This window comes from Leptosomus discolor, chromosome 3 (genome assembly GCF_034619465.1).
Source record: "Leptosomus discolor isolate bLepDis1 chromosome 3, bLepDis1.hap2, whole genome shotgun sequence".
Classification (NCBI taxonomy): domain Eukaryota; kingdom Metazoa; phylum Chordata; class Aves; order Leptosomiformes; family Leptosomidae; genus Leptosomus; species Leptosomus discolor.
The window spans coordinates 41,928,702-41,941,802 of record NC_141393.1 but is presented as its reverse complement, the minus strand read 5'-3'; the positions used below and the strand labels follow the sequence as shown (position 1 = coordinate 41,941,802).

At 40.6% G+C, this 13,101-nt stretch overlaps 1 protein-coding gene across 1 annotated transcript in view; it reads right to left on the bottom strand.

The window, feature by feature from the left end:
• Positions 1–1,473: 1,473 nt before the first annotated feature.
• The window catches only part of LOC147415825 (cytosolic phospholipase A2 epsilon-like), a 33,239-nt gene continuing 21,611 nt past the window's right edge, over positions 1,474–13,101 (bottom strand). The window contains exons 10-20 of the mRNA XM_086463506.1: positions 12,857–12,894; positions 12,048–12,183; positions 10,316–10,452; positions 9,623–9,845; positions 8,975–9,089; positions 8,302–8,439; positions 5,110–5,217; positions 3,883–4,074; positions 3,302–3,468; positions 1,900–2,086; positions 1,474–1,679 (exon numbers count right to left, since the gene is read on the bottom strand). Coding sequence (XP_086319632.1) covers positions 1,474–1,679; positions 1,900–2,086; positions 3,302–3,468; positions 3,883–4,074; positions 5,110–5,217; positions 8,302–8,439; positions 8,975–9,089; positions 9,623–9,845; positions 10,316–10,452; positions 12,048–12,183; positions 12,857–12,894 — 1,647 coding nt within the window. The remainder of the gene's footprint in view (positions 1,680–1,899; positions 2,087–3,301; positions 3,469–3,882; positions 4,075–5,109; positions 5,218–8,301; positions 8,440–8,974; positions 9,090–9,622; positions 9,846–10,315; positions 10,453–12,047; positions 12,184–12,856; positions 12,895–13,101) is intronic.

The window sequence follows — 13,101 nt, the reverse complement described above, 5'->3', positions numbered from 1 at the left end:
TAACTTTGAATTTTAGATATAATATGAGATTTCAAGGCAACATATTTTAACCCCCAAAATACAGCAATAAAAGCATTAATCAGAAACTCATTTGTGACGACGAACTTCATTAAATGATCTAACCAAACACTGAAGTACCACCTCAGTTTGTTTGAATTATTTCCAAAAGACTTCAGCATACAAGAAAGAAATGTAGTGCTAGTTATTACACATGCACTTTTTCAGAACAGCTGCAGTAGAGACAAATGGTTTTCACGTGGCCAATACATGTTACTTCAGCACTGACAAGTCACTGTGTTTCATTTAAATTTGAAGTAATTAAGGGCAGCTAATACTGACTGAAGTGTTATATCTTTTTTTTAGATTATTATCCTTTTTGTAACGAAATAGGTTTACAGAGTAGTCGTATTATTAAAAGTCTTCATAAAGCAAATAATTGTTTTGGTCTTCATCTCAAAAATGAGTAGAGTCAACAAATTGCCGTGTGCTCTTTGTAGTAGTTGCATAGAGATTGTGCTGCTTGTATATGGTCAGAGATTGATAAAGATATGCGGTTACCTGTGAGTTACCCATGGATAGCAGTGTAAAGCACCTAGCTTGCCTTCTTACCACAAAACCTGAATGTCTTGTAATTTTTGATGGTTTTATTCCCACAGCGTCCTGTCCTATAATAACAAGAAATGCTTCTTAAACCTGTTGAAATCAATGGGACATGGATGCTGAACTGGATCCTCTAAATACCATGAGTGTTCAGTGAAAGGCACAACCCCAGGTTAGGTACTTATACAGACACCTGAAGAGCTGATCCTGACTCACAACGGGGTTTGAAACAGTCACTTCCGAGTGATTTTTTTTCAAACCTGAATATTGCTGGTGTAATAAACGTTGTAAATGCAGAAGTATAGAAAATTCGTATTTTCTGTGTGAAATCTCAAATTTTCTGGAACTCTTATGCTTAGTTTTGCATGTTATTTCTAACAAAACTTCTTGCTGACACTGCAGGAAAAGGTATTCTCTTTTCCTTTGATATTCTTCACATTTATTATGCGTTTTTCTGTTGCACCTAGGTTTGGAATAAATGAAATACATGTAGCTCGCTAATTTTTGCTTCACATATAATTTTTACTAGTGTAGCAAATTTTGGAAGAATTTCTATTGCTATTCCACATTCACACATCTGAAAGACCTGTCAATAAGCCTTATATTTTCTAACCTTTGATTTGCCGCATATACGTGTGTACATGAAAAAAAATGGTCACCAGCAGTGAAATCCAACATAAATAAAGCCCGAGACTATTCATTATTTTGTTTCATCAGTTTATCTAGGATTGTCACGTGGTGGGGAGGAACCACAGGCTGAGACAAGTCTTTGTACTTTCCCAAGTCCATCATGCTCATTCACAAACAGGTCTTGATTGTTCTGTAGGGAAGAAAAGGATGAGATGGGTATCTTTCTGAAAGTTATGATGGCATTTATTTAGCGTGCTCTTTCTGCCCTATGGCTGAACTCAAAGCCTGAAGGATCAGCCGTTTGTTGTTCTGAATGTTGTAGCTAGTCAGTTCTACCAGCTTGTCAAAGTCCTCCTCTGTGTAGGTAAAGCTGTTTAAGCTGTATGGGGAAAAAATGCTGGAAACATCCACGTTGCCCTGTGCCATCTCAGCAGGGCTGCGTTCCACACCTGACAAATAAAGAGAGGTAATCAATGGAGTATAGGTGTGGTCCCACTTCCCAGATGGGGCACGACATTGCTCCTCACTACCAGGACACCCACAATTCTCTCCCATGGGAGCCACAGTAGGAGAGGGAGGGGACCACGCTAGGCCATGGCTCCCATCCCAAAAGCACACATCCAAAGGTCTGCCAGGAGGTGGGAGGACCATATCTGTCCCACAGCTTACCAGGCTCTTTGTATTTTCTGAAGGTGTCATTCACTAGCGGGAAAAACACCACGATCGGTGCCTCTGGGGTTTCTGTGTCTTCGAAGATGTAGCACTCCTTTAGATTTTTCTTTTCTTCTTCACTCAAGTGGATTTTGGGAAATGGGATTCCCTGCTTTAGGAAGTACTTGGAGGCTTCTTCCAAAGGCTGCATTCAGACAGGAAAAAAAAAAAAAAAGAAAAAGTCAGAAATTCTGCCACCACCCCAACACTTCCGCATGCACAACATATTCATCAGAGCCCTTCACAAGGATCCCGGAGCAGCATTTGCTGTCAGTATTTCTTCTGCGCTTTGTTTCTTGCTGAGAAGCTAAGTACTAGTTATTAACAGGAAAATGGTTCAAGACACAGCCTCCAGCTTGCAGTCCTGATTGTTGTCCTACCTCCTCCTCCACATCAGCTTTATCTGCAAGATAAAGAAGACGTTCATGGCTGCAGACAAGGGTGGCCTAGCCACTTAGGACATGGAAACATGCCCCTGACGAGAAAACCCTGAAACAAGCAGAATGAACAGGGATCTGAAATGGTAGAGTTTTTACATACGGATTCAGAAAAATAGAAATATTTTGTGACTTGCTGTGAAATATTTAAAACCCCAAACTGTCCTAGATGCCTTAAGATGGTTGTGAAAAGTGATGTAGGCATGTGGGAGCAAACATCATCTTGACAGAGGTGTTAATTTAATCCCTCAAGTGTGTAAATCATTTTTGAAAACTTTTGGGAAAAAAAAAAAAAAAAAAAAGGATTTTTGATTCTGCTTGGCAGGTGCGAAAATTTTAGTCTCCAAGATCTTCTGTCTTACCCACATCTAGTAACAGGAATTGTAGACCAGGCCATTAGCTGGTATTTGAAAGAGCAGACACGGTGCCAAAGGACAATTCTTATCCACAATTTAAAATTAAAAAAAATATATAATCCAACTACTCTTCTAAAATTACTGGACAAATTGCTTCTAATTCAACTGCATGTGGATATCTTTAGATGACTATCACAAGACAAATGAAACGAGTTCATCACTTGTGGTACTAGTTCCAGAGAAACACAAAAACACTCCTTGCAGAGTACAGCTTCAATAGCCATGTTGAGATCCCAGGAGCACACGGGTCTAGGAGATAGCATTTACGTACCAGAGGGTTAATTAAAAGAAAAGATTTAGAAAACAGATTCTACTTCTGCTTTCCTTAGGGGATTTGCCATGGCATACCAGGATCACTGAGAGACCTAGCCATCTACTAATGGGAGCTGTACACCAAGAATCCTTTTCTCCCAGGATTCTTCTACATAAATTGTTCTGACTCCTTAGGAGCTAGAGAGGGCTAAAAGACAGCAGTCATTATCAAGGAGAACAGAGCGGTCATCGCACCGATGTCTGTGATCCAGAAGAATAGTTTAAGTGTAGGACAACATCCACTTTCCTCTCCGGCCTCATGAGTGGTGGGTAGCTGATGTCGATGTATCCTGCTGTGTCTGCCAGGCACATGAACTCTGCTGTTTCTCTCAGCTGGTTGGGGAAATTATCAAGTACAGTATCTAAAAGGAAACATTTGTTACGATGAGTGATTCACTGAAGAACTAAAATGTCTGTTTGGCTAATAAGGAGGGAAAAAAATGCCTCTTGTCTCCCCATTACTTTTGTTTTCCAAGACCCTGCCACGCTACAGAAGCTCAGCCTTGACACAGAAAAGAAAGATTTGTCCAAGGTAGAATGAGAGAGCTCCTTCACTTCTCATACTGCTCTCCTTCCATCCCCGATGAGCACTAGTTGCCCTTCCCTGGAATCAGGGGACTTCTTGAAGCTGGTTTGACAGGACAAAGTATAACTAGTTATCTTGAAATTTTTGTTTCCAAAGTGAGGAATAAAGCCTGTTCATCCTCTACCTTCTCTTCACTGATGAAAACACCAACCATCTAAGCAGACGGAAAGCAATATTCAGGGCTGTTTACCTTTCCATATACAGAAGCTTTTGCTCTGAAGATATTCATTGTGCATCTGGAACCCACTCAGGAAGTTGTAGAACTTTGAAACCATCACGCGCTCAGTTAGGACCTGCCGAATGATGCCCATGATGCCACATTCAGGGGTAATTAAGTAAGTGTCCAACTCATGGCTCCTGTCTGGTGGGGAAGCGTCATCTCCTTCTGAAGGGTAGAGGAGATGAACAAGTTGTTGTTTTGATACAGTTCTTTGCAATACTTAAAATGCAGAAAGGCATCTAATATTAGCTAGAGAAAAGAAGATCCTAATAAGACATGGCAACATACAATCAAATCCACGTCAGAATAGGAACAAGAAGAAAACCGTTCTTCAGTAAAGCATATTGCACGAAAAACAGAGTGGCAACAAACTTTCTAAAGCTGGAAAAAGTGATCTACTGCTTGACAGAAGTCCTAAGTGTGAATGTCAGGGTAGGCTGAGAATTTTGGTGAAGAAATCTGGACCAGTTTCTTTCAATGTTAGTCCAAATCAGCTTTGGAAAAAAAAAAAATATGCTGTCAGGAGATTTAGACACCCAGAAAAGAGCAGAGAAAAAAGGTTGCGCTAAATGGCACCTCATGAGACTGGGAAAGAGAGGCAATGACTTTCAATCACAAACATTTATTGAGCTCAGGGTTCTGCAACACTTCCACGGAGAAAGTGATGAAAAGCCCATTGCTAACCACATTAGAACAGAGGAAGGACAGCCAACGCCTCTAAGCAGATCACAGGTTTATGAGAAGATCGAAGAAAATTTAAATGGATTTCCACGTAATTGATATATCCAAGTCTTCAACAAGAACATGTGTAAAGTACCATCTGCCAAGGCAGACAGAGAACACAGCACTGAGATGTTTGTTACAATGTGTAGGCTCACTGGAAAGACCCTGGTAAAGATGGTCTGTTAAAAACCTTTAGTGGTTTTGTATTTGGTGTCAAATCATCCCTTGAATAAGTTCAGTCCAAGGGGGACTAATGGAAACGGGTTTCTTCTCTCATAGCAACATTAATTAGCGCTTACTGGCAACATGACACCTCAAGAAAAAAAAAAAAAAAAAAAAGCTGTGCAGCATTGGCCTCAGTTTTAAGATTTAAAAAGCCTTCACAAAGATTTCACACTATTCACCTCTGAATGCAACATTCATTTAAAGATTCATAAAACAACAGGTAAAGTAGAAACAGAAATGTTAACCAACCAACATCAACGGTCCTGTGTTGAGTACACCTCAGTGAGAACCTTTCTGTAGGATCTGATGAATGCCAGGCATCCAAGAGGTTGTAGGAAAAGACATTGCTCCACAGGCCTGTGCAGTGGTATAGAACAGGGAAACTGCTTTGGAAACATTTTCGTGGAAAATATCACTTTAAAAAAGCAATCTTTCATCTTTGCAAAGGCTGTTGGAAACCTTGGGAGGTTTCCAAACTCTCACCAGAAGCTGTATGAAGTTCTTTTGGGGCAACTCACACTCTCCTCAAAGAGGAACCTAAATAGTTTTAAACGTTGTGCCAGGCCTTCAGCCACCATAATTCATTCTCACATAGATCTATTGCCGATACACTGCAAACCAACATTTTCTGTCCTATAAGGAACTGTCGTCAGAGAGTAAAACAATACAATTTCCCATAAAATAAGAGACTAGTCTACAAAGTATGGCATATACAACCATATACTCAGTTAAAGGTTTGGAGGCTGCTCCTGAACAGCCAAGATTCAAGAGCACAATTTGGGATAGTTTGCAGACTAGTCCTCTAAAACAAGACGTCTTCACTGGTCCTTGTAAGATTTCTCTTGTCACAAGTTCTTTTGAGATTCCCCTCCCACTCCTCGTTAGTCTCATACTCACAATCCTTCCTCCACTTTTGCCCTCCCACTTAAAAGAACATTTAAAATTGTCTCCCCAGTGCAGAAATCTCCGAAAACCTCTTGGATCTTGAAAAGTATTTCTTCCTCCACAGCTCTGCGACAAGCCCTAAGAGGAACTCTGCCAGAGAAGGCAGTGCTGAGCTTTGCCTTGAAAATCCCTACCAGTGAAAGTTTTGCAAAAGGCGTGCGTCACAAAGGATGCAATACTTTGAATTGCACAGTACAATAATTATTCATTCCATAAATTAGTAACAGAAATACAATTCCCTTTTAAACCTGGCTTGTTTGCAGAGTGCGACAAGATCAAAGGTCTCCCACTTCACAGCAAGTCCCCATAAGAATGGGACTCGCTTGAGAAATGTTCGAAATTCATAGTTAAGAAATCAGGTAGGGGCGTTCTGGCTCTACACTAAGCTGGCAACCAGAGTTCATCCACAGATAATTACTGGACGGGTTCCACCAATACAACCTCATCTCCCTGCCACTTGAGAAGCCTCTGTCCAGGCCCGCTGTGAGAAGGCAACTCCTCTCATTTCTCCTGCCCTCACCTGGTGCCTTCTCAATTCTTCCAGCTCCCGAAGCCCCAGGAGTTACATGTTGCCCATGCATCTCAATATCTTCCAGAGACTGTTGTCCTCCAAGAACTTGGACATAATTACATGGCACTGTTTGTCTAACCTCTTGCACAGAATTTTCACTGTACCTGTATTTGCTGAAGGAAGAACTATGAGGAGAGATTGTATCTTTTACTAGGCTGACAGAGTTGAAAATAGCAGACAAGATTTCATGCACCCTAGCCTTTCTTCTGAAAACCTGAGGGTCTCATATCACCATAAACTCATCCAACCTTTCCAGCTCTAGCCATTGCTGTTATAAAAGGCCTTACCTCTCCCTGCAAATGACACCTTGCTTTTATCCTTACACTATCACACTGTAACTGATAGTACATCTTAATCGCAACCCAAGAGGGCATTACATGTTGTATCACTAGATGGCAACATTTCTTTAACTCTCCACTTTATCCTTTCTAAAGATACATCCACAGCTGTGGGGTCACTAGCCTAATTCAGGTGCTAGGGTTGAGAACACAGAGCTCAGCCTAGACCGGATGTGTTGGCTGTGCTTGCTACCTGGCCACCTCGCGTATGAACACACTACACCACCGTCATTGCAAAACTGCGACAACGGAGGCACGACATCCTCAGAAGGCAGCTACGTAGTCCCACTGAGCTCTGTAATCTGGTTGTCAGCACCAGAAAGCTTATTAGAAGAATAGAAGAAAATGGAAAGTATGAGGCGATCTCTTCTCCAGTGTACTCTCCAGCATCTCAAGGTTCTGGATTTCGTACTTCCAGTGCTGGTGGCTGCATCTGTACTACTGTGTTTCAGAGCCACCAGTGGAACTGCCTTCCACGAATTTTCCTCCTCTTTTCAGACCTATTTATTGTCCTGGATCCTGTGTTATCTCCTGAGTTTTTTTTTTTCCCTCAGATACCTCTTTTCTTAACTCATGACATCACTAAAAGCTCCAAGCGTAGCCATTAAAGCTCTGAGATATAGTGTCTGTGTGGTTAAGCACAACTTCCTGTTCCTCATACCCAAGTTATTTTCTCACAATTGAACCAATACGTTTCTGGACTCCTCCTGCATCGCACATCAATGTGCACAACTTCTCTGCACACCAGATAAGAAATACCGTATGGTGTCGCTGATTGTGTGGGGTTTTCCAGTTCATAAGTAAACCCTTTCTTACTGGCATCCTTGGTGTGCTGTTGTGTGTTGTACTTGCTTACATGTAACACATCTGTTGCTCAGGGTTTAAGAGCAGATTGGACTCTTCCGCAGACAACTTCATCACAGAGAACCGGCATACAAAGGGGTGTGGCAAAGAGTTCTAGCATTATGCAAAATTAAAATAAGAATTGCATAAAGACTGCAAAGCTGTCTTTCATGCATTACTGGCAGCTACCCACTTTGCTGAAATAAGGATGACAAAACTCACTGATTCAATCATGCTAGCAAAATTACAAAGGATTTAGAATACTATTAAACTTGCAAAAATATCACTAACTGTTCAGAAAACTATTCAGAATTGTCATCTTTTATAAAAAAACTCAGCAACAAAATTACTTTTTATTATAAAATCATGCCATCCATAGACAAATTTGGAGTTAAGATTCCAGTTTCAAAATACAAATGTTTTCCACATGGAACTCTGCTGCTGATCAGTTCAAAACAAGCCTAGCCTCTTTAAGCAGCCCTGAAACTTCAGGCATGAGAGTCATCAGTCAAGACAAAAGCAACAGTGACTACTGTTGTTTGACATTCCCTCTAAGTACTTTTTAGCCCATCTCCAGTATCTGAGGGATACAGCCAGAGGTGCGGAAAACATGTTGTATGCTTTGCTTCAGTCCTGCATGTTTCAGGACACTGGCTGCAATACGCAAGGTCTGTATTATATTAAAAATAAAGTATAATTTATAAAGTACAATGCAATTCAAATTTTCACAACGGAGCACATCACCTTTCATGAAACAGATGCGGGATTCAGGGAGCTTCTTCATCAGGCGACCCATGAAGAACTTGCTGCCAAAATCCTCTGCACGAATGAAGGCGCCGTATTTTAAGAACCCGACCTCATAAGGAGTGAACTCCACCCACTCTGCAGAGGCACAAAATGAACTTTTAAATCTCAATCCTGTCCCTACCTCCTTGCAAGAAGGGCTCTGAAATGGCAAGGAAGCAGCTGCAGGACAAACCCTATCAGCAGGGTGATCACAGACTGGCCTTCCTCGGGGTAACGAGTTACAGTCAACTGTTTTCACCCGCTCGGTAACATTTCCTGCGCTTGTTCATTCAGAACAGTCCAATGAGCCTCTCCAGATAGGACATAAGCGAAGTTTATACCAAAAGGGATCAGCCTAAATTACCTCACATGTGGGGCTAAGTCTGTGACTTATGAGTACTTTGGCTGTCCTTAAGCACCTCGCCCAGATTTCTCATGCCCCATAGAAGATAGGTTTCTCCCAGAGCCTAGGCGCAAAGCCTGGAAATGACAGAGGAAGTTAAGGAGGAAAAGGAACTGTTTATGAATGCTATGGTTCTGCAGTGCGAGGGGTTGCAGGATGTGTGGTAACTGATAATGCAGATCATTTGAACAACGACCAAGTCCAGATACAGCTCAGTTTTGCCATCACCTTTGAATTCTGGAAGGCTGTAGTCTTCTTTGATGTTGAGGACCATGTAGATAGGTAAGGGATTCAGACCCTGACTCAATGCCTGTCGCTCATCTGAGAGTTTGTGGTTGTTTTTCTGTGGATTGGGAGAAACAAAGAGCCAAACCAAGGGACCTTGGCACAGTGTATGCACTTGCAAGATTACAGCAAAATAAATGCGGTTTTCATCTTCATTTTCTTATTCTTGTCACTTGTGTCCAGACTTTTTTTTAACAGGAAGTGGTCTAAACATTTACACATAAGCTTATTTAATTACAGGTAAGCTGTGGGACACTTTGTAGTACAACGGTCTCTCGTTCGTCCTGGTAAAAGCATCCATTTTACGCAGATTATTTAAGTTTTCACAGGGAGGAACAGAGCAAAGGAAACCCAGAGCAAGACTCGAATGCTTATACTGGTACAAAGAGACATAGGTTTTCTGCTCTACAGAATACCCTTAGGGCTGCTAATTATGTGCGGAGGGATATGTGGGGACAAATGCCCTCTGTTAGTCAGCAGAAATTGTCTGCTGGATAATGCTGGCATGCTCTCAGGCTACTATTTGTCCCTGGATGTTCATTTCCATACAATAGAATTCAGTAGCTGTTCAGCAAAACACCGACACTCTACCCCATCGCTTAATGCTTTTTCCAGCAGAAGCCCCCAAAAATCAATGCTAGATATCTGGTATCCCTCTTGCTTCCGCAGTTTTAGCTCCTTGTCATAGTACTTCAAGCTTTCCAAGGAAAAGCAGCTTAGCTTGCACTTGGTCATATGTCTGCGAACTTCACCAATCGGTCTGGATAGATCCTTGTGTGACCAGTCAGCACTCTGATACAAATGTGACAAGGCCCTGAGGAAAAGAAAGGAAGCGTGTTGTCATATGCTCAAGACTTTCACTTTTTAGACTTGGATTTAAGGACCACATCAAATTATCTACCTGAGGTTCATTAAAATCATCTTTTGGGCTCAGTTTACTGTTGGAGAGAAAAGATTTTTTTTTTTTTGATTTAGAGGACCCGCCCACAAATCACTAGAGAAACCTGAGGATTTGCAAAAAGCCGGCCATGCTATGTAGGTTTATGCGCAAGGGTCACTCACTAGGAAAGATCCTAGAGGTGAAACAAAGGGTCAAGGAAAATGGTGTTCCTCGTAAGCAGTGCCTAGGCCATATGCTGCCTCAGACAGTGTGTTCCTAATGCAGCGATAAAAAAGCTTGAGACTGACGTAGTACACCTTGCTCTACCAAAATGAAGAGAGTAAATCTCTCACACAGCAGGATATAGAGGTGACAAATGATGTCTTCCTTCAGGATCTCCCTACCATGTTGAACCAGATGACCCAGTGATGTATGAAACAGCATCTAAGAGATCCAGCTTCTGAAGACCCAATAGGTTGCCCAACAGAGATGTCAGTGCCCTGGTGCCACCTCCTGTTGTCATGACTGCTACAACTGGTACCTGTTTAAATATCGACACAGCAATGGTAAGCAACAACTTAGTTTACTAGCACATGTGATCAAAGCAGAGTGGATTGCAACGTTTCCGTCCCACAAGAAATTCCAACATTTCCCCAAGCAGGGCAGAAAAAAGATGAAAACCTGGTGTTTTTCATCTTTATATGAAAATCTATATATATTATTATAAAATATATATATTATCTGTATATATATCTATATATACTATTACAAAATAATAATAATGACAGATTTGGTAATTAGATAATTTTGACTTTTTTTGAGCAAAATGAATCAATTTTGGTTCTAAATTGGTTTATGCTGATTTACCAAAACAGCTGAAAACTTGCTGTTTCAAGGCATGTCAATATTAGGCTGCATTTTCCTTAGCATAACATCATCTCATGAGAGCTCTATTTTGAGAACAAGCAGACATCATCCTCTCTTGTAAGTATAATGACTAGATTACGTTTCCTAAAAACTACATAGAATATATAATTGCACTGATGAACCACAAAGCCTAATTGCATGGAACTCTAAACTGTGTTACAGGAAATTCCTCCAAGAGACCCACTGAGAGAACAGGAGCCAAATGATATTTCCCATACACATTTCCAGGCAATTGCTTCAAGGAAATAATCAGCAGTGACATGATTCAAATCAAACATTTCAGGTCAAAGCAAAGTATTCTGATTTGGGTTCACCTGACTATGATAAAACATTCTTTTACTGGAAAATCTGATATCAGCAGTTAGAAGTACTTCCCCTAAAAAATTCTCATACTTAAGAAATTGTTTTGGTTTTGTTTTGGTTTTTTTTTGCACTGAAACTAGTGTGCTAATGAGAAACAATATACTGATGTGATCAGTTTGTGAGCAGGGACATCATTCATAACATCCAAAGCCGTTCTGTCATACAATGTTTAATTTGTCTTTGGTCCAGCTGTGCTAGACAAAGGGAAAAATACAGGTTAAAAAAAAAAACAAACAACCCCTCTCAAAATGAAAACTTCTTAATTGCCGAAGTGCCTGATCACAGATGATGTTCCTTCCCTAAAGCACCAACTATCCCCATGCCAGCATGGACATGAACAAATGCAAACCCTGACTCAGTCAGACAGATAAGAGGAAAAATGTTGAATTCCTTTTTGCTGTTAAGAGTGACAGTACAGCTGAGACGATGAGCACCAGACGAGAGAGTCTGTGATAAGAAACATTCTCATCAGTCAGTGTTATGTATCGCTTTAACTGTTCAGTTTTCTTCCTCCAAAATCTGATAATACAAAATACCTTATGGGGGTCTTGGTAACTGAATGGTCAGCTAAGGGACTATGACTATCCAGGTCTATAATTCACAGATGCAAAAGAAATAAGGCAGGGGAAAAAATGCTGATTTGTGGCATTCTGTTTTCTGAGCAAATGTGTAGCAAGTGGGTTTGATACTACCCACGCTCTCGCATCGTTTCATCTAAACATTTCTTGATGCTTTACACGGGCCACCGAATAAATCAGGGCTGGTTGCGGAACAATATACAAATGGCTACAAGCATAACACCTTCCTGGACACAGCACAGTCCAGTCCCTATGGTGCTCTCCATACCTCATGGTCTTGTAGGTCTCGCTTTAAATGAAGTGCTTTTTTCAGAGCAGAAGCCACAAATTTCCTCCGTTTCTGTAGGAATTTTTTCTCCTCCAAACACAGATCGAACTCCAAGCGAACATCTAAGTTTCTTGACCTCAAACAAAGCCCAGAGACAAATAGGATGTGCATGACCACTTAGAATTAAAGTTTGGACCTATGCTTATAAGTTGCAAACTCTACTATTAGGCTTGGAAAAACCTGCTACTGTGGCCCTACACAAGCACATCACAGCTGGTATAGACAAGATAGAGAAAAGGCCAAGAAAGTTAAAAAGTTTTGTAAAAATCTTACAGGGAAAAAAAGGACAAAGAAATATTGTTTATTGCTGCACTGATTTTCAAGAAGTGTCTAACATAAATACTGCAATCCATATACAGATACTATAAACAGTGCGATATTTAGGATTTGTTGCCTGAAGACCTCCAGGTTTTATAAATCAAATACTCTGGATTCTTCGCAAGTAAGGAAAGTGGAGTATCAACACACATTTTTTTTTAAAGTTATAGCTCCATGGATTTTGCAGCCAGAAAAGATTATTCTCCCCATCCAAACTGAACCTCCTGCATAGTAGCATAACAGGAAATTTCACCCAGCACGTTGACAACGTTCACTTTCTGGACATGGGTGACTAATGTGGGATAAATAGGGGTAAATATAATCATTGACTAAATACTTTCTTCCTTAGTTACAGGAAAAGGTAAGAAAGCAAAAAAGATGGACAGCATTTTTTTTTTTACAACCACAAACCCAAAGACAGAATTTCTTACCAACTATTTGATGTCACATGTAAATTGATTGTTTCATCCTAGAAAAAAAAAAACCCACAATATAAGCGCTGGAGATGATTTTGTTTGTCCTTTCTTTTCCTTTCAGTCGGCTTTGAAGACCTTCACTTTTTCTAAGAGCCATGTTGGAGCCACAAAGCCATAACAATCAGAAAATCCATCTAACTTTTAAAACTCCTCCAAGACCACTATGTTTTCTTTCGGTTGTTTTATACTGAAGATACAAA